Raw genomic sequence first — 20649 nt, 5'->3', positions numbered from 1 at the left:
GATCAGACTAAGCGTTGTGCTGGTCGAATTATGATGTCATAAGTAAGACACCAATGACCAATGAATTGTTGTTGTTGATTTTAATTCTGATCTGCTCCTGCCACCAATTTCACTCCTATTGGATTATGTACAACACAAGACCTTAGGTATAGCCGATGTAATGAGAGATAAAAGCTCGGAAATAGAAACGCAGCTGATGTTGCACTCTCGGCGATGTGATACGAAGCTCTCTCTGTACACGGTGGCACATTTACCTTTGTACCTGTTTGCTGACACCCCATGGGTCCTTCCGCACACACATTGTCTCAGGACGTTGGCAAGGGCTCCGGGCGCACTAAACAAATGTGAAACACAAGTTTTCCCACGGCACGTTACACACTCGCCGACATATTACACACCTGCTGGTTTTAACGCCTTGTGTGCAGGTGCGTACTCAGATTACAAACTCCGATCCAATCTTTGCTGTTTGTTACTCTTTCCTGATAAAAAATAAATAAAGAAATAAACGTTTAGGTACATCCGGGGCGAGATGTGAGCACCCCGATGGTCTGTGAAAGGTGTACCCTGACTACCTTGGGTATGGGCACACACAAATTGACTTGACCCTCCAGCAAGCATTGCACTCTGAAATCCTCTTTTCACTCCTTCCTATCACTTCCTCACAGAAAATGCTTGGGTGGAGCAAGAATAGTTAAAATAAGCTGATAACATATCGACCTTTGATTGATAGTGTGCTTATGATGATAATGATGATGATGATTATGATAATGGTGATGATAATGATGATGGCGACGAAGATTATGATTATGATAATGGTAATGATGATGACAATTAAGATTATGATGATGATAATGGTGATGCTAATGATGATGGTGATGAAGATTATGATGATGATAATGGTAATGATAATGATGATGGTGATGAAGATTATGATTATGATAATGGTAATAATGATGACAATTAAGATTATGACAATGGTGGTGATATTGATAATGATGATGACTTAAGATTATGACAATGGTGATGATAATGATGGTGATGAAGATTATGATAATGGTAATGATAATGATGATGGTGATGAAGATTATGATTATGATAATGGTAATGATGATGACAATTAAGATTATGACAATGGTGATGATAATGACAATTAAGATTATGATAATGATGATGACAATGAAGATTATGATAATGGTAGTGATCATGACAATTAAGATTATGACAATTGTGATGATAATGAAGATTATGATAATGGTGATGATAATTATAATGATGATGAAGATTATGATAATGGTAATGATCATGACAATTAAGTTTATGATAATTGTGATGATAATGAAGACTATGATAATGGTGATGATAATTATAATGATGATGAAGATTATGATAATGGTGATGATGATGCTGTTGGCATTGAAGACTTTGATAATGGTGATGACAATGATGATGGCGATGAAGATTATGATAATGGTAATGATGATGACAATTACGATTATGACAATGGTGATGATGATGCTGTTGGTGATGAAGATTATGATAATGGTGATGATGATTATGATAATGGTGATGATGATTATGATAATGGTGATGGCAATGAAGATTATGATAATGATGATAATGAAGATTATGATAATGGTGATAGTGATGATGCTGATGAAGATTATGATAATGGTGATGATAATGATAATGAAGTATGACCGAATCAGCATCACCGTCTGCGATTATAATTCCCCAGCAATCCCATTCGTGATGACATTCTTCTATCAGACTGAAAAAGTTACAGATTCATTTTCAAGTTGTGTTTTGGTTCAGGAAAACTTTGTTGCTGACTTCTGTTTCGGGCACAGAATGAAGAACTCCGTTAATAAATTTCGGGCCTTAATTGTTAATGGTTCACTTTGTTCATTTTTGGCTATTGTTTTTTCCCTTTGTTTGTTTGTTTCCTTCACACTATCTCATTAAAAGTGAGCGATTCGCAGCTTTGCACTTTGCACACACTTTAGCTGAGAAGTTTTGTTCAACCGAAGCAAAAACGAGATTGTATTGATCACTTCGCATTTCTGGTGAGATTTGCAATTAGCGGCTGTGTTCAGAAAACCGAAGATGGGACGCGTGCAAAACTGTTTCATTTTTCTATCAATTTATTTTTCTCTCGTTTTATCTTTTATTGTTTTATTCCCCCAAAGGTTGTGATTTTGTTAAAAGAGAGATCCATGTGGCAAAGGTTTTTCAGACATCACACACTACATCATGTGCAGATTGTGTTGAAGGTGTGTGTTGGTGCAAGTGAGAAATACGTTGAGTGTGTGTGTGTGTGTGTGTGTGTGTGTGTGTGTGTGTGTGTGTGTGTGTGTGTGTGTGTGTGTGTGTGTGTGTGTGTGTGTGTGCTGACATTGCCAAAATAGGAGTCTCCATGAGGTCGTATGATGGACCACATATCAAAAGGTGCATGGTGAATTGGTCACGTGAATGTGCAGAAGTTTACATCAACACTTGTGTCGGTTGGAGTCGTTATGGAATTGATTTCCTCCTTGATTCAAGTTTTTTGTTGTTGCGATCTGAAGCTCATGGCGGACCCTGTACAAGGACATTCGGAGGACTTTGTCCAAGGGATCAGGACAAGTATAGTGGGAGACATTAGCGGACGTTAATTGCAAACACATCAGTCCACAAGAGACAAGTTTACATCGCACATAGGAGCTACAAAACAACATCGTATTAGGCTGCAGCCAAAATGAAAGAGACTCCATCAAAGAGACTCCATCATCAAAGAAACAAAGAGACTTCAGATTCTGAAGGACTATGTGCTCTGAGATGCAGCGCCCTCTGCCGGCTACGCACCTGAACGACAGTTTTTAGTTTGGTCAAACTCTATCCTGGACTGAACTCAGACCAGGTAGCTCCTTGGCAAGTACCCTGCACATTGAGCTGTGCTCGTAAATGGTTAGATAATATTGACTGCCGAGTTGTACGTGCGCACTTTCCCACTTGTCTAAAGTAAAGAATGGTTCCATTTTGGGCTTTGCTGCAATTTAAGTTTTTATTTGATTATTCCTGTTCAATTTACTGTTCACATCAATGCTACTTCTCCCAGAATTCACTGGGGCATTGCATTGAACCACTTCGTTCTGAACTAAATGATGTTATTTCTCATCCACTCTTCCCTCAGTGACTTTAATGGATTCGACGGATGCAACATCAGAACTTGGTTGGCATACACATCCCAGCACAGGGGTACGTTATTTTGTCTACATATTATTGTCTAATTGTCTGGCACTGTGCATACATATTTGCTTTGATAATTATCTTTGTGTTTCTTACAATTTTGAAGGAGATATGTCTGTTTGTTGCTGCTAGATTTATCAGGCCCTTCTGAGTTGTAGTCTATTTCCTGACTTGTGCAGATTTGGCTATGTCTATCTTTCTCTGTCTGTCTTTCAATCCCGCAATGACGTTAAAACTTACCTGCAGTTGCACTCCCTGGAGAAGGCCTTCAAGCCTCAAACAGGAAACCCATAATGACCCCTGGGACGTTTCCAGATGCTCCGTTGCATCATGCACACAGTACGTAGTGTTAGCCAGCGTCACGTCCGACCATTAATCCTACGATATGCTACTGATTTGTACAAGATGAAATACATTCAGGTAACATGAACACTGCCTTGAGGAGTATGACTCGTTGCCTGCGAACGTATATTCGTTTTCCGGGTATATTTTCTATTTGTCCGTTAGTCACCTACAGGTGGGAATTCCAAACCAATCTTCATGAAATTTAACCAACTGATAGAGCCAGTCAAAAGATGGAAATCCACTGCTTTTTAGGACAAGAGGTCAGCAGATCAAAGCTCATGGTCACATAAATCGTCCATTTTTAAACGACTGACTATGTATATATATTACTTCAGTATTATTGGATCGTTACTACGTCTATGAATTACATACCAATGGAACATACCTTTATAGGCTTTTTTGATCCCGTAAGACACCTATAAACCCATTGGATTTTTTAAGACCCCTTTCGACCATTTGGACCTCTTTTAGACTCTTTAGACCCTTTTAAGGCCATCTGAAACATGTAAAGCACCTATAAGGCTGCAGTTGTTAAATTTATCAGCCAAATTTATTGTGCATAACTAAATATTCAATTATGAAAAACACTTGTTAGGTGAAATTTTCGAAATTGCCAAGTTAGTTTCCATAGCAACTATTCTTTATTTACATTTTGCAAGTATTGTGCTACGTACTTCCTTCTTATTTATTTATATTTTAACTTCATATCAGCAACACCCACCCAAACCAAGGGTTTGCTCTACAGGCTCCTAATGTATATTGAAGAAACCCTTTATTACCTCAGCCACCGAAGGTTGGGGGAGGTTATGTTTTCACCACTGTCTGTTTGTCTGTCTGTCTGTTTGTCTGTTTATGTAATAGAAAACTGAAAACGTTATTGACGGATTCGGACGAAACCTGGTGGACAGGTTGAGTGTGTGACAAGGATGAATCACTCCGATTTTGTTGAAGATCTGAATGTGGATCCGGATACGAGAATCTATTTATTTTTGATGTGATGTATTCACCATTGAGTGCTAGGACTAAAAATGATGTATAGCATGATATTTCGAAAAGTTGTGGATGACGTATGACAACACTTGATGGCATAGTTGGGTAAGTACAAGATCAAGCCGATTCGATTTTGGTTCAGGTCCGAATCCAGATCCGGCCTATCAGTGGGATACAAAACAAACTGTTGAGCCTGGCTGAGGTATACGCTCTACTGAGTGCCGTTCTAGATTGCCTTGTTATTCCCTTTGCTCAACAATTCCAGATCCAAATAACATGTTTGGCCACATATCGGTAATAATACAAATCAACGCAAGCACGGAATGAAACAGATTGTTGAGTTAACTAACTTTGTACAGTGATAGATTGAGCCGATTTCTCTCTCTCAAAATACTTCTCCAAATTGGATGATTTATGCAAGTTATTCCACAAACCCAACACAGGAACTTGTAAACATCCTATTCTAAATGACTTCCATGCTGAATTAATGTGAGACAAACTGTTGAGAGGGGTAATTAATTCACCAACATCAGAGATTTCTTGAATGCAAATGTGCAATGAATCGATGGACGGGTTGTAATATTTGCCTCAAATATTCGCATAGTTGTTTCTGAGCTTTATGAGATAAAAGGAGATATTAACTGTAGGAATTGGTTGATTTGCTCGACGATTTTCCATGAACATTTTTCCACATGGGACCCACCCGCCAGACCATCAGCTGGAGCAAACCTATGGTGCGGATGTTCAAGGTACTGAACATAATACCAGGACCGCAGAGGTTATAGGGGCGAAAAGGGGTGGGTCGCAATGCCCCACGTTTCAGAATGGGGCATCTTGCCCTCATTACCCGACATGGATATATTTATCCAACCCTTACTCTACATTAGAAATTTGCACAAAAAAAGAGAAAACTAAACTACAGCTACGTGCGTGACCCACCCTGTATCGAACACCTGTCATGGAGATAATTTTATGAATGGTATCTCCATACCTACTTCAGTTTTATGTGTTTATCTAATTATGTATGTTTGTGTGGCACTACAAACAATGGTTGCTAGGGTGATGCACACGAGAACCTCTCAGGACCTATCTTTGGGAACGCTTGCAAATGGCAATAAGTCCCGCATTGTTACTAAATTAAACCACCAATGCCATCAGAAAAAAAGAAAAAAAAATTGGTACAGGATAAAATTGTAAACCAACAAGTAATTTCGCAGCATTTTCATCGACACCGATGTGATGTCACAACTGTGACACTGCACCCTTGATTTCACATCATCAGAGCAGGTTTTACGCTATTCTGATATGGGCGCCGTGGCGGCAGGATTTGAACCAGCCAACGGAGTGCAGATGCGCACTATAACCCAAAGCTGATTATTTTGGTGCTGAGGGCGCAAGATGCAAGTTGCTGGATCATGAAAAAAATGTTCCGTCGTGGTGTACACTCCTATCAGGGTGTTTACCTGTCCCCTCTGTCGGAAAATCTCTGCGGCCCATTAATTCCACCCAGCCACCATGCCCAAGCCATGCGTATCTCCATTGCTTCAGATGGCAGTTTCTAAGGCCAATGATAAAAAGAAGGAAAGAAGCTGGGTTTTTTCATTCCTCCAGATTTAATGCAATTTGGTCCATATTTTGTTTTTTACTTGCAAGTGCATTATGAACGTATGACATTTTCCAAATGTGTTTCAGTAAAAGTATGACTCCTTTGGTCTTTATTCGCTTTGTGGAATGTTTCATCGTGACACAGGACACTGACCGATCAGGTTCCAGTAACTTAAGAAAGTATATGGGGTAACAATGGCCTTATGAGGTAACAATGGCCTGTGATTATGTAAACTTCCATCATCATCATAACCTCATTGATTTTTATTAAAAAACAAGGCAGGCTCTTTTTCACACTAACAATTGGAAAGTAAAATATAACAGCTCGTTGTGGAAACCACCAATCGTAAGTCAACCTGGTTTTGATTGTGATTCCTCACGAAACGGAGCCGCCCTGGGAATAGGAATTTGAAGCGGGAAGGCTGAGTAATGTACATGATAATTTGAGCGTTTGACTCCCTTGCGTTGCTCAAGCCATGGGGTTATTGGCAGAGCCCACGCTTGGCGGTCGGATAATGATGCCACTGATGATTAATGCTGACCTAGTTGCGGTCGATTCGAGCTCTGCTCATGGAGGCAGACCTCCAATTGATAGAGCAGGTCTAATGGGAGGTAGGCCACACTACGTGCTGATTAGAAGAAGCGCAACATCAGCGTATGCGCTTACACGGTGACCTTGTAAAGAACCTTGCCTGGGCGGCATTGTTTACTGATTCAAATTGTATATGTAGCAGGTTAAACGTGGATACGATGACAGAACATTTAAATGAAAAACAACACGTTTCACCCCTGGACTGTTTTCGTGCTTTTTCACCAGATGGAAGGAGAGGATATAACGAGATGATCTATCGTTGCAAACAATCTCGGAGAATGAATCTACAGGAGTAAAAAATCTTAATCTGTCAATTTGGTCTCATCACCAGTGCTTTGCTTGTACAGAGGCAAATGTACAGTGAAACTAAATTATATTTGAGGGAGGGGATGCAGCTTTGATTTGTGGGGAAGAGTGGTCAGAAAGGAAAAGCAACTTGGAAGTAATTTGTATTGATCACTCAAAAAGGAAATTAATTTCTCATCAAAATGTGTCCGTTTTATTCACTTCTGTCGAAAAGGAAAAGGGTGTTTTCATTACCATGTGTCTCGCCGAGGGCGAGATTGCTCATTCTAAACTGCAACTACATGTGGATCTTCACCATTCCAACTTGGTGAAACCTTTAAGAAGGATGACGAAAAATCTAATATATAAAGACGAAAGTTTGTTTGTTTGTATATGTGTTTGTTTGTTTGTTTATGCAGGAACCAGTGCAAACAAACTTTGAGTGGCCTCCTCTTTCATACAGAGGAAGATCGAGGGCTATGTTTGGACAAAAAATTTTTAAAGAATTTAAAAAAACATTGAAAATCAGATTAATTGGCCTTCAGGCCTCGATCAGGTCTTGTGATATTACACTGCCTGGGTTGTTTTCCTGGGAGCGATAGAGTAATATGTAATGTGAAGATCATATGTGTGCATGCCAATGACAAAACTGGGTGTTCCTTTGGTGCGTTTCTCCAATACCTCTAATCCTCCCCGTCTTGGTACGATCCGTCTGTTGCTTTTTAACTTCAATCTACCACGTCATGAAGATCGGCACAATATGATCCATCTGTTGCTTTTTTAACTTCAAAGGGGAACCCAAACTCTCAGACCACCTCGATGCTAATCTATCCCTTGATACGCTACAAAATAGATATGGAGTTATGGAGTTTCTTTCTTCTGGAGTAACGTAACTGATTTATCAATTAATTTAAAAAATCCTTGATAAACCGTCAATTTAACAGAAAAACAAAACCTACCAATCTGTCATGAACATGCGACTGTCGTTTTCATCTACACTACTAGCGCCGCCATCTTCACAAACACCATATTCGTCTGAATTGCTCACATAAGACTCAAAACGATATGGCTCCACAATTCCCCGAAAGCGTTTCAATCACTAATTTTGTCTCCAATTGTTTCTTCAAAATCCCTTTGATCCATTTCAAGATATTGAGAACCTTCAGAGTTGCTAATGGCAGTGGAATCAGTATCGGAATCTGAGCTCAAAATACACTGTTTCTCTATGTACAGCTGCCTTTGGGATCAAGGTGAGGTCATCATCGTGTGACGTCTCTGGCGAAATCGAAAATCGACACTCTGAGGCTTTTTTTCGACACTTTGTGATTGGCAAAATAATTCCCACAAAAAAAAAATTCGATTCAAATTAGACCGTGATTAATTAATTATTTTCAATTGTTTTCAGAAAAAAATATTGCATTTGGGTTCCCCTTTAATCTACCGCATCACAAAGATTGGCATGGTATGATCACTCTGTTGCTTTTTAAACTTTAATCTACATAACAGTAATGAATTTACAGAAACAAGTTGAAAGAAAATATTTTTTATCGACAGTCACGTGAAAAAGTAAGTACACCCCATGTAAAGTTTTGACTTTTTCAACATATTTCAACATGCAGCTATTTGATCTTCATTTCAACAATATTGATAGATAAAGGTGATATAATATAACAAATATCATGAAACATTTACATTTTGTAGTCCATTGTATAATTTAAATAAACATAAATGCAAATTTCGCATGTGGAAAAAGTAAGTACACCCCTACATTTATCACTACTTCAAATACCTAAAATTAGAATAAGGTGCACCAGCTCAGGTGCAAATGATTAGAACATCGTCAGAGAGGATCTTGGAGGAACCTGCCTTATTTAAACCTCAGACATTTAAATTGATTTGCTCTTTGTTGTTGAAGTGTGCGGCGTCACCATGCCTAGATCAAAAGAGCTCTCTGAGGCCTTCAGAAAGAAGGGTATTGATGCCTACGAGTCTGGGAAGGGATTTAAAAAGAATTCCAAACAATTTGAAATCAATCATTCGACTGTCCGGAAGATCATCTACAAGTGGAGAAGATTCCAAACAACTGCCAACTTGTTCAGGCCAGGCCGCCCCAGCAAGTTCAGCCCGAGAGCAGACCGCAAGATGCTGAAAGAAGTCTCTAAGAACCCCAGAATGTCATCACGGGACCTACATATAGCTATTGCCACTGTTGATGTCAAAGTGCACGAGTCTACCATTAGAAAGAGGCTGCACAATTTTGATCTACATGGGAGGTGTGCCAGGAGGAAACCTTTGCTGTCCAGAAAGAACATCAGGGCAAGACTAAAGTTTGCTAATGAACACCGAGGCAAATACCAGCATTTCTGGAACAATGTGCTGTGGACAGATGAGTCAAAGGTAGAGCTATTTGGCCACAGTACCAGAAGACATGTTTGGCGAAAACCAAAGACAGCATTTCACCACAAGAACCTGATACCAACTGTAAAGCATGGTGTTGGAAATATTATGGTTTGGGGCAGCTTTGCTGCATCAGGGCCTGGGCAGCTCACCATCATAGAATCCACTATGAATTCTTCATTGTACCAGAGGGTGCTTGAGGATAATGTGAGGCCATCTGTCGGAAAGTTAAAGCTCAACCGAATGTGGACCTTGCAACATGACAATGACCCTAAACATACCAGTAAATCTACCAAGGAATGGCTGAAAAGAAAGAAATGGAGGGTTCTGAAATGGCAAAGTCAAAGCCCGGATCTAAATCCCATCGAGATGTTGTGGGGGGATTTGAAACGAGCTGTGCATGCAAGAAACCCCTCAAACATCGCACAGCTGAAAGAATTCTGCATGGAGTAGTGGGCAAAAATTTCTCCCAGTCGATGTCAGAGACTGGTGGACAGTTATAAGAAAGGCTTACTTGAGGTTGTTTCTGCCAAAGGGGGCAATACCACCTATTAGAGCCAAGGGTGTGTTTACTTTTTCCACATGCGAAATTTGTATTTGTATTTATTTAAATTATACAATGGACTACAAAATGTAAATGTTTCATGATATTTGTTATATTATATCACCTTTATCTATCAATATTGTTGAAATGAAGATCAAACAGCTGTATGTTGAAATATGTTGAAAAAGTCAAAACTTTACATGGGGTGTACTTACTTTTTCACGTGACTGTACGTAAATTAAAAGACGGTGTCTGTCCCTTTGTCTGTGCCTTTGTCACGTTTTGTATCTCCCTTTCAACTCCTTCGCGCATCGTCAACAAACTCCATCGGTGTAATTAATTAATAATCTCTTACAAATTAGCTTTTGTGGCATCTTCATTTACCTGTAACTCCAACATTTATTCCTTCTGGCCCATTTGAAATGCTTTTCTCAAAACGCTTGGCATGCTGTATGACATCAAGGCATTCACATTCTGTTGGTGCTTCAAAACCAACTGGAACGGGATTGTTGTTGTCCTATTACCGTTCCATCCTACCAAATCCCAAACCATCCCATCACCCATCCTTGATGTTTGCATCTGCTAGTTTATTGCTATTGTTACATTTCCACTATATTGGGTGGTCAATAAAACGTGTTTTTTTTCTGGAAATACCGGTAAAAAGAGCAATACTTATTTGCTTAGGCTTAAGAATAAAAAAAATTAACTCCAAGAAATGTCGGCGGGAGTATTCTCTCGAGACATACCGTCGTTGGAAATGACATTGTAGCCACTGAAATATTTATACCCGATGTTTCTTTTAAATGTGGAACAGCTTGTTTCCACTGGGGCATTTTAAATGATTAAGTCACCGCTAATCCAGAATGTAATTCTTCGTAATAGAATCAGAATCTTGTTTACCATCAAGAAGTAGCATGGCTTGTATGCATTGATAGCAGAAAAAAAATCTATCATCCATAATTAATCAATATGCAATCTCCAATTTAAAAAGTTTTGTCGCATAGTTTCTAGGATGGAAGCAAAGGCCCTCATTGTTTTAAATCTACGAGTTTCTTCCAACCAATAAATAGATTTGTGGGTTTTTTTCTACAGTGTCTAGGCCTAATGGAGGAGCTGTCGCACAAATCATGCGCACACACATGTAGACAGGCACAGCAGACACAAGCAGGACTTGAATTTTAACATGAAACAATTAACACAGCCGTGACCATGGGAGAAGTAACTTCCGTGTGCACTACGGGTGCCGGAAACCCCACCAGGTTGCCAATGGGTGTGATACTTTTCTCTCTGCATTCGGTATGGCATCTCAGGAGAATTTCGGGATGCCAACCCACGGGTTTATCCGTGCTCTATCCTCGAAATGCTGAGCGTCAAGTGAAGAAGAAGCACGTGCAATTTTAAAGTCTTTGGTATTACTCGGCCATGATCAGAATTGAACCAAAATATCCAATGTGCAGTCGTTCTGGTTGTCAAAATGATCCAGACACCACTGTATTATGCTCAGGAATGTCACTTGATTTGCAGGGTTCTTTCCTTCTTCTTCTTCTTCAAAAAATTTAATATGATGAATTTGAAAGTATATTTATTTCACAAACTTAAGATCAAAGTGACACGCCACCTAAATTACAACTCTGTTTTGGGAAAGTGTGATAAAAAAAATGATTATTACCACTTGCATTAGAATACTGCTCATTAAAACACCTGTTATACATAATGGTGAAGAATGGTCTCACGCATTATGGAAATATGCTAATTTTAGGTTATGAGCATGCCTGCTCGATGTGAATTTACAATGTGTGCCGCACAGTTGGAATAATCTTTACATCTTATTCAAAGAAGAAAGAATGTGTTGGTTGTTCAAGAGAAGAAAAACGGATTACATTAATTACCCCTGCTCATTGTAATAATTATGACTAAATGTCTTTAGGTTCACACAGGTTGTCAGTCGAACCACTATAAGCTGCTACTACTCACTTGTTGTCAGCAATTATTCCCACCCTCTTGGGGCGGAGGGGTCGGTCAGGGAAAGGTTTTGGGCCAAGTCTTTTATGAGCTGGCTGTCCAGGCCTGACGTTCTACTGAATTTGGGCAGGAATTTGTAATTTGTTTTGGTTGCCTGTGATGACTCCCCCGCACTTCACGAAATACACCGTCGGTTCTTTAAGGTCCACTATTGACCAGAGCGGGCAGACGGGTGTTCCGATTCGATGTCCGATGGACGTCACGCAAATTGATGCCACGCCCGGCCTGCTAAACATCACGGAGACAGTTTACAGCTGGGCCTAGATTCGAATCCAGGTGAGACCCAGGCGAGACACAGTCCTCTAGGGCCTAGGCAAGCCTGACAGCCCAGGTCGACCCACTCAAAAGCAGTATAATCCTTTAAAACTCATGTATACCATAGACTATTATCAAAACGAATCGTCTTTGAGATGAATGTTGATGATGATTGCAAAAGGAAAATCAAAAACTTTTAAAATTCCTCTTGTGATTATTTTCTAAAAATTCATCTCATGGCCTGACTGTGAACGAGAACACCTTGTATTGTAGACATTTGGTACAATTCCCGAAGCACATCTCATAATTCACTTGTTTGCCGAGTTGAAACCCTCCATCCCCGCCTTTACCCAATATCCAGGGAGACGTCACAAATGAGGATCCTCAGGATGTTGAATACATACAAAATTGATATCCCTGTATAATTCCCCCAATACAAACACAGGTGTAAGTGATTGAGTTTCAACCTTTTCTAGGGGTTTAACGATTTGTCTTTTTGTCACCTGTTTCTCTTTTGTCCTTCACATAAGGTATATCCATGGAATTTGCTGCATGGAATCTACTTTAATTTGTATTTTGTTTGCAAACCTGTTCCTTGTTTCCGAGTGCACATTTTATATTGAAATAAAACAAACATGCAGATTGTAATAGTGTAGCAGCATAGCAAACCTGTTGTGCATTTTGTGATACAAGCACCAAATTTGGCACAAATGTACATTAATATGTTGCGAACATTTTCAGATATTGGACCACTTGAAATTCCGTAATTTTTTTTTTCAAATTTTTTCAAATTTCGTAATTTCAAATTTTTCGGGTGACACCGTCACAATTTCGGTCTTCGAGGCCGGCCGATATAGTGGGGCGGCTTAGCCCAAATATTCAAAAGAATTGTGCATTTTGTGATACAAGCACCAAATTTGGCACAAATGTACATTAATATGTTGCGAACATTGTGTGGTCAGCAATGAAGACGAGAGTCTGAATTACATGTATGCAAAAGACCTTGTGAACCAGTTAAGCAAATACATGGGTAAGCATGAATTAAATCTAGGGCATGATATAATTTCCATGATGTTTACCTCTACACTCAATGGTGGAAGGAGGTAATGTTTTGATCCCAGCTTGTCTGTATGTCTGTTTGTCTGTTAGTCCACAAAATTCCAGACAAAGCTTGTAGTAGTGGTAGTTGTAGTGGTAGTGGTGATAACAGAAATTGTTATATAGAACTGAACTTATATTAATTATTATATGCAGAAAATAACTTCATTTCTATATGCCCTGCAGTGGACAGGTTAATTGGTTTATGCACTGAAGGGGTCACCCTGGTGTGCACTGCTGTGTTCTGCCTCACTGAGTTGTTCAGGTATGATGTACTCAGCACAAGCTTCCGGTCGGCCCGGAGGTGGGGGTGCGGGGCCTGTCACGGAACGTCAAAACAAACGGCCTGCCGGGGCCGCCCAAAATTCGGGTGTGAGGGGCGCGTCCACTAATGGAACGCCTCTCGCTTCCCAGATCGAGGGCCACGTGGTCAGGAGAACCTCGTCCCTTCCGGTCACACTTTGCCTATCGGCCGGCCTCGAAGACCGAAATTGTGACGGTGTCACCCGAAAAATTTGAAATTACGAAATTTCAAAAAATTTGAAAAAGAAAATTACGGAATTTCAAGTGGCCCAATATCTGAACATGTTCGCAACATATTAATGTACATTTGTGCCAAATTTGGTGCTTGTATCACAAAATGCACAATTCTTTTGAATATTTGGACTAAGCCGCCCCACTATAAGTCAAACTCGTAAAGTCTTGTTCTTCTTCTTTAACAACCCCAATTATTCCCACCTTTTGGGATCTGTTAGGAGGAACGATTCTGGCCCAAGTGTTTCACTATCCAGGCCTGATGTACAACCGAAAAAGGCAGGAATTTTTTAGTTGCTCAGGGTGCCGGGCGATAGCATGACTAGTCTTCACGAAACACACCATGGGACTTTTTACATCCACCAATCACTCGTGCTGGCAGACGGGATGCCCAGGTTAACATCCTTCTGATGGACAACACACACATTGAAGGCTTGCCAGATATGCGGAAAACCTGGATGACAGTATATAGCTCGTTTAGGATTTTAACCCAGGATAGATCCAGATTTAACCCAGGTTTGAGAGGGTCATTAAACAGTGTGGCAGCTACATTCAAGTGTAAGGTGTGTATAGAGGGAGCTGCAGAAGGAGGAAATGTTGAGTTGGATCTTGGAGACGGTGTGAAGCTGGAAGGTGTGAAAACATTTTTCTACCTAGGAGACATGCTGAATGGAGAAGGTGGATCAGACTCGGCAACGGTTGCTCGAGTGAGATGTGCATGGAAGAAGTTTCGGGAACTGAGTGGCGTGCTGATGAGGAGGGGAGTGTCGTTGAAGCTGAAGGGAAAGGTGTATGCTGCGTGTGTGAGAAGTGTTATGATTTATGGGAGCGAGACATGGGTAATGAACGTAGAGCAGCAACGAAGGCTGGAAAGGGTGGAAATGCGAATGGTTCGGTGGATGTGCGGAGTATCGTTGAGAGAGAGGAAGACAAATGATGAATTGCGAAAGATGATGGGAATAGAGCCTGTGATTGATGCTGTGAAGAGGAACAGGTTGAGATGGTTTGGTCATGTGTTGAGGAAGGATGAAAGTGACTGGTTGAGAAGAGTGATGGAAATGAATGTAGAAGGAAGTAGAGGACAGGGAAGACTGAGAAAGACTTGGCTAAAGATGGTCGAAGAAGAAATGCGGGCAAGGGGGTTAACAAGGGGAGATGCAGAAAATAGGGCAAAATGGAGAATATCGTCATGGGGACTGCAAGGCTAACCCCCGCTCTAGCAGGGAAAATGGCCTTAGAATGCCTGTTGTTGTTGTTGTTGTTGTATAGATACACTAGCTGAGAGACGAGTCCACGTACCCCAGGCTATCCTGCAAGTCCATCTCTAGTGGGATTTTATATGGAGGGCATATCCCGTTGAATTATATAATTTGGATGTGAGTGTTGCAGTATTTGGAAAATGCTAAGTACTAATTGTTTTCTCTCATAGTACTCCGTTATTTTAAATTCATTCAAATATGTATTCACCGATGATGCACTCAAACCTTGATCTTTCACGGACACTTGGATTGACTCTATTTCCGAAACACAGTTAGTTTCTTGAACACTGATCGATTGAATGCATCATTTCCCGCAATAATGTTTGACATGTGTCAAAGATATTTGAAAGAGTTGAGCAAAATGAGGTAGAGATGGTTTGTTATTGTGAATCAGTGGAAGGAGCGTTCTTTTGTAATGCCATATTATTTTGTTATTTTGTCATTGTTGTCTGTTGTTTGCTTTTCCCACAAGATCCCAAAAAATATTTAAGGATTGTCTTTGATTCAAAATAAATAAGATATTTTAACCAGATATTTTATCTGTTGCTTCCAGATATTTTATCCATCGACATCGTGATTCGACATAATTATGTATTTCACCTTTTGTTGTCCCACAGTGGGAGGAGGTCAGTGGCTACGATGACAAAATGAATGCCATCCGCACGTACCAGGTGTGCAATGTGCGCAAGTCCAACCAGAACAACTGGCTTCGCACGGACTTCATTGACCGCAATGGTTCAATCCGCGTCTATGTGGAGATCAAGTTTTCCGTGCGAGACTGCAGCAGCCTTCCGAATGTGCTGGGCTCCTGCAAGGAGACATTTAACCTGTACTACTATGAGGCCGACAGCAGTTTTCCGTGGAGCACAGACACAAGCTGGGACAAAAAGAAAGACTCTTTTGTGCGTGTGGACACAATTGCACCCGACCAAAGCTTCAAGGGCATCGATATGAAGGGGACACAGCTCAAAATAAACACTGAGGTCCGTAGTTTTGGCCCACTTACAAAACGGGGCTTCTTCCTGGGGTTTCAGGACTATGGGAGCTGCATGTCCCTGATATCGGTTCGCGTATTTTATCGGAAATGCCTCGGCACTGTCGACAACTTTGCCACGTTTCCAGAGACGATGGCCGGCGCTGAGATGACCTCACTGGTCGTTGCCCATGGTGCTTGCGTTGAAAATGCGGAGGAGAAGGACATGCCCATAAAGCTGTACTGCACAGGTGACGGCGAGTGGTTGGTACCCATTGGCAGCTGCATGTGTCGCGCTGGTTACGCCCCCAAGGTTGGAGACATCGCTTGCACAGGTACATCCCTTGCATTATTCCATGACATTCATAACCTTCTGTTATAAGTTGTTGTTACAAATCTCATCGTTTACGAGGATCCTCCAAGTCCACTCATCCTGCTGTATGTCCCCATAAATATTGTCATCGTACCGATGTATCATGGAACCAATATTGGGGCGATTGGTGAAGGTGCCCAGGTGCAAGATATTTTTTGACAAAGAAAAGAGATAAATTCCCCAAAATTATTTGCAGATTTGCAGAACAGTTTAGAGACTAGAACGCCACTCAGTAGAGCGCATACTCCCGCCGTGGGTCAAGTTGGAATAGTACCTTTTCACAAAAGTTTGAGGGAGTAGTTCAGTGGCAACACAAGACAAGACAAGACAAGACAGACACTGCACAGATATATATATATATATATATATATATATATATATATATATATATATATATATATATATATATATATATATATATATATATATATATAGAATAAATAGAAGATAATGTTAAAAAAAAAACAAGGCAATTTCACTTACATTTTCGGATTCAGCGTTCAATTCTATATAAGTGAGTGTATTTTGAGGCATGTGTGACTTCAAATAAAATTGTAAGCCAGGAAAAAACGTTCGTTTCATACCTTAGGGATACAACATGTAAAACTGGCCCAAACGTCAAAACAGAACTCGCTCATTTTAAGTCGTACAAGCTAATGCGACCACTCATTCTTCTGGGAAGAATCCCGTGCACATGCTGGTCACACTTATAACTCACCTAAGTCTTTATAAGTTCATCAAATACTGACACCGCGATTGACATTCGCTGAGGTAAATGTTATCTCTTCTGAGGTTAAAAAAAAAACAAAAAAAAAACAGTTTTAAAGCATTATACGTATCAAACGATACATTTTATGAAACGGGGAAACGTGCTACACACTTTGGTGGTTTTAAAATGACAGAATATGTCTTTATTAGAAAGAAAAAAATGAACATCGAAGACGACGCTGCTTAACAATACACCGCTCTAACGCATAAACACGAGTTTAAACTACATTTACAACAAATATGAAAACTATTTTCATATCACAATGTTAAATATAGAAGATAATGTTTAAAAAAAATGAGCCCTATCTTCCAATGGTAAAAAAATTCGCAAAAATAATTCCTGGATCCGGAATAATATCCTGAGTTTCACCAAAAACTAATCAATTCTTCCTTATCCCAAGGGCAATCATCCCACCAACTTTCATCCAAATCCGTTCAGAACTCTTCCAGATATCTTGTTCACAAACACACGAACACACACACACACACACACACACACGATCGAATGCATTACTCCCTCGCGGGAGTAATAATGCCTCATCACAGGAAAATGAGTGCACCTGTTGAGAGGTTTAGAGCAGCTTGATCACCAGGTGACAGTATTTGATTATAAGTAACCAGGTAGTAGATGAGAACCTCATGGTTCCAGGAAACTGAGAGGTCACATCAACAAACATCGATGCGTTGAAGCCACATTACTCACGACTATCAGATGTGAGGGATTTTGCTGAATAATTGTCAATAACTAGAGGGAGTGTCGAAACAATATAAAAGTGTAACTGAAATGAAAACTACCCTCACGTGATGAATGAGGGTAATGATGATGATGACTATACACGGGGCATTCATGAATATCTGTGAGCAGGTAGCCACAAGTCACAACTGGAGCTGTCAGACAGGACACAACGTTTTATTTTATTTCTCAGTAATATACAAGTACATGAGCTGGATGCCTGTTTTCAATGGGCTGTTATTTTCATAATATAGTACAGCATGATTTGAAACACTGGTACCAGACAGGATGCAGTGCACCCCCCGCAATCCCCCTAACCCCCCTTCCCTCCAATCCACTCCCAGAGAGAGTCCATGACATTCTCGTATCTAAGAAGTTTCCATTGAGGGGTCGAAGGAAGTGCCCTACCCCTACCCCACTTCCCGGAGAGTTTTTTTTTTAATTCAAGATTGTCGCCCCTCCCCCCACCCCTTGTCAATCAATACCTTATATGAGCTTGTCGTAGTCGTAGTATGTGTTGCCGAGTCATTTTTTAATAAACCTGAAGATGGCTTTGAACGTTCGTTAAGTGTTCCCGCCCACTCCCCTTTTCCCAAAACTCTTTCCCCTACCGGGGTAAAGATGTTGTCGTTTTCACATTCCCATATCCGATATGTTTATTTAGTGGTATTACTTGTGTCTCTAGAATCAAACCGATTTCGAATGTACTGCACAAACATACACATGCACACATACATACATACACACACACACACACATGCTGCACACACACATGCATGCATACACACACACACACACACACACACACACACACACACACATACACACACACACACACACACACACACATACACACACGTGCACTCACACACACAGTCAAACACACATCCTTTATAAATTAAAAGGAGTGGAGAAATCATTAGGAAGGATACACAGATATTTTTATTTATATACATGTCTCATTATGCTTTTCTTTTTGCCATGTTGTAAAACTCTTTTAAACAATTGAGATTGTCTCATTCATAGAGCTTTTGTTGCCATAGCACCGGGTTCAAATCTCCATGGATTTAATGATATTTAAAAACAATTTCTTATTTAAAATGACTGTGAGCAGTCTTTGAAAAGCAGCGTGAGAGTTGATGCCTCATCTGTTTTATGGTCCTTCTCTCAAGAACAGGCCATTGTTTGCTCATTCCTTGGCCTCATAACTTCTGCCTCCACCTAGCATTATTTCATGGCCACGTTGGATTTTTTTCTCTTTTTAATGACTTTTACACCACCAAAGTAACCACAGGGCTGGAAAGATGACCTAGAGGTACGCACACTCACCTCAAAGCTGTCTCGCATGGGTTAGAATCCCGACCCACCTGTAAACTCCCATCCTGCTGTTTCACAGGCAGGGTGATTCATTCAATGTGTGTGTCGTCCCTCGGATGGACGTTAACCTGGGCGTCACATCTGCCGGAATTAGTTGGTGGACGTTAAAGATCCCACGGTGTCCTTCACAAAGAGTAGGTGAGCTATTGGCAGGACCATGGCCAAATTCCAGATTCGTGCCCTAACTTCCTGTGTCAGAGTGGTAACTCATCCGGGATTTTAAACCAAGCCATAAAAAATTCTTCGGCAGCACAGACCTTTTGTATAGAGTATGGTTCATGCCCTGATGGTCTATAGTAACCATATCAGTCAATAATAGTACAAAACTTCATTATTATTATTATTATTATTATTATTATTATTATTTATTTATTTATTTATTTATTTTGATTCTTCAAATTTCATTTGGAATTATGTTTATAAAATCCAGAGTAATGCTTGAAACACTAATCATGTCTGCGGCAGTCTCCATTTTATATATTTTAGGTAACTAATACCCATAATTCTCTGAAGCACGTGCTGAGAATGAAGATGGCGGCACAAGAGATAACGATGAGGCAGGAACGGCGAATTATCAAGCCTGTTATTTACCGATGATAATTGCCTCTCAAGGTTATATACATACAAGCTTATAATTATGAATAAGTCCAGGTCAAATTTCAACTGGTGGGATTTATTCATCTCTTTGTTCATAATTACCTTGGTTATGCAAGGAAATATTCAGACAAAGATACAGGAGAAGGTTATACAAGGAAATCATCAGACTAGGTGGTGGGTGTTATGGTTGGGGTGTTCGCTCCGAGTCTGGGAGGTTGGTGGTTCAAACCCAGGCCGAGTTATACTAAAATGTTATGGTATATCTACTGCTTCCTTGATTGATACTCAGCATTTAAAAGGATAGGAGCATAGGAAATCCGCATAGGTTGGCATCGACGGGGAGGAGGAAATTCTTACTTGAGGAAGATCCGCTGAGGTGCGGTGGGAAATGCGGCGCCATTGTTGTGACGTCGCTGGTACCCAGTGTCCACCGGTAAGTGGTCACTTCCCACCAAGCTCAGTGGCCGTGTTTGTCTTGTCTAACAGTCCTGCGTTGTGTCTCATGTATTCGTCTGTATCTTCATGTGTGTGAGACGTGTGCGTGGAATGCTCCAATGGGTGCGTGGAAGCTCCAATACGAGCCTTAGATCCTGTACAAAGAAAAAGCCAAATTTGGTTCGTCGTGACTGTACCATATCACATGTTTCTCTTTTTTTGTCTTGGTCTACATATATCTT

At 40.4% G+C, this 20649-nt stretch overlaps 1 protein-coding gene across 8 annotated transcripts in view; it reads left to right on the top strand.

Annotated features, from left to right (window-relative positions):
• The window catches only part of LOC137424615 (ephrin type-B receptor 2), a 277241-nt gene that overhangs the window by 64972 nt on the left and 191620 nt on the right, over nucleotides 1-20649 (top strand). For all 8 annotated transcript variants that reach the window (XM_078775660.1, XM_078775661.1, XM_078775662.1 and 5 more), the window contains exons 2-3: nucleotides 3170-3234; nucleotides 15769-16459. In XM_078775660.1, the coding sequence (XP_078631786.1) occupies nucleotides 3170-3234; nucleotides 15769-16459 (756 nt within the window). The remainder of the gene's footprint in view (nucleotides 1-3169; nucleotides 3235-15768; nucleotides 16460-20649) is intronic.

Source organism: Myxine glutinosa, chromosome 4, assembly GCF_964187855.1.
Source record: "Myxine glutinosa chromosome 4, kmMyxGlut1.1, whole genome shotgun sequence".
In the NCBI taxonomy this organism is placed as follows: domain Eukaryota; kingdom Metazoa; phylum Chordata; class Myxini; order Myxiniformes; family Myxinidae; genus Myxine; species Myxine glutinosa.
This window is presented reverse-complemented; position numbering and strand designations above follow the sequence as displayed.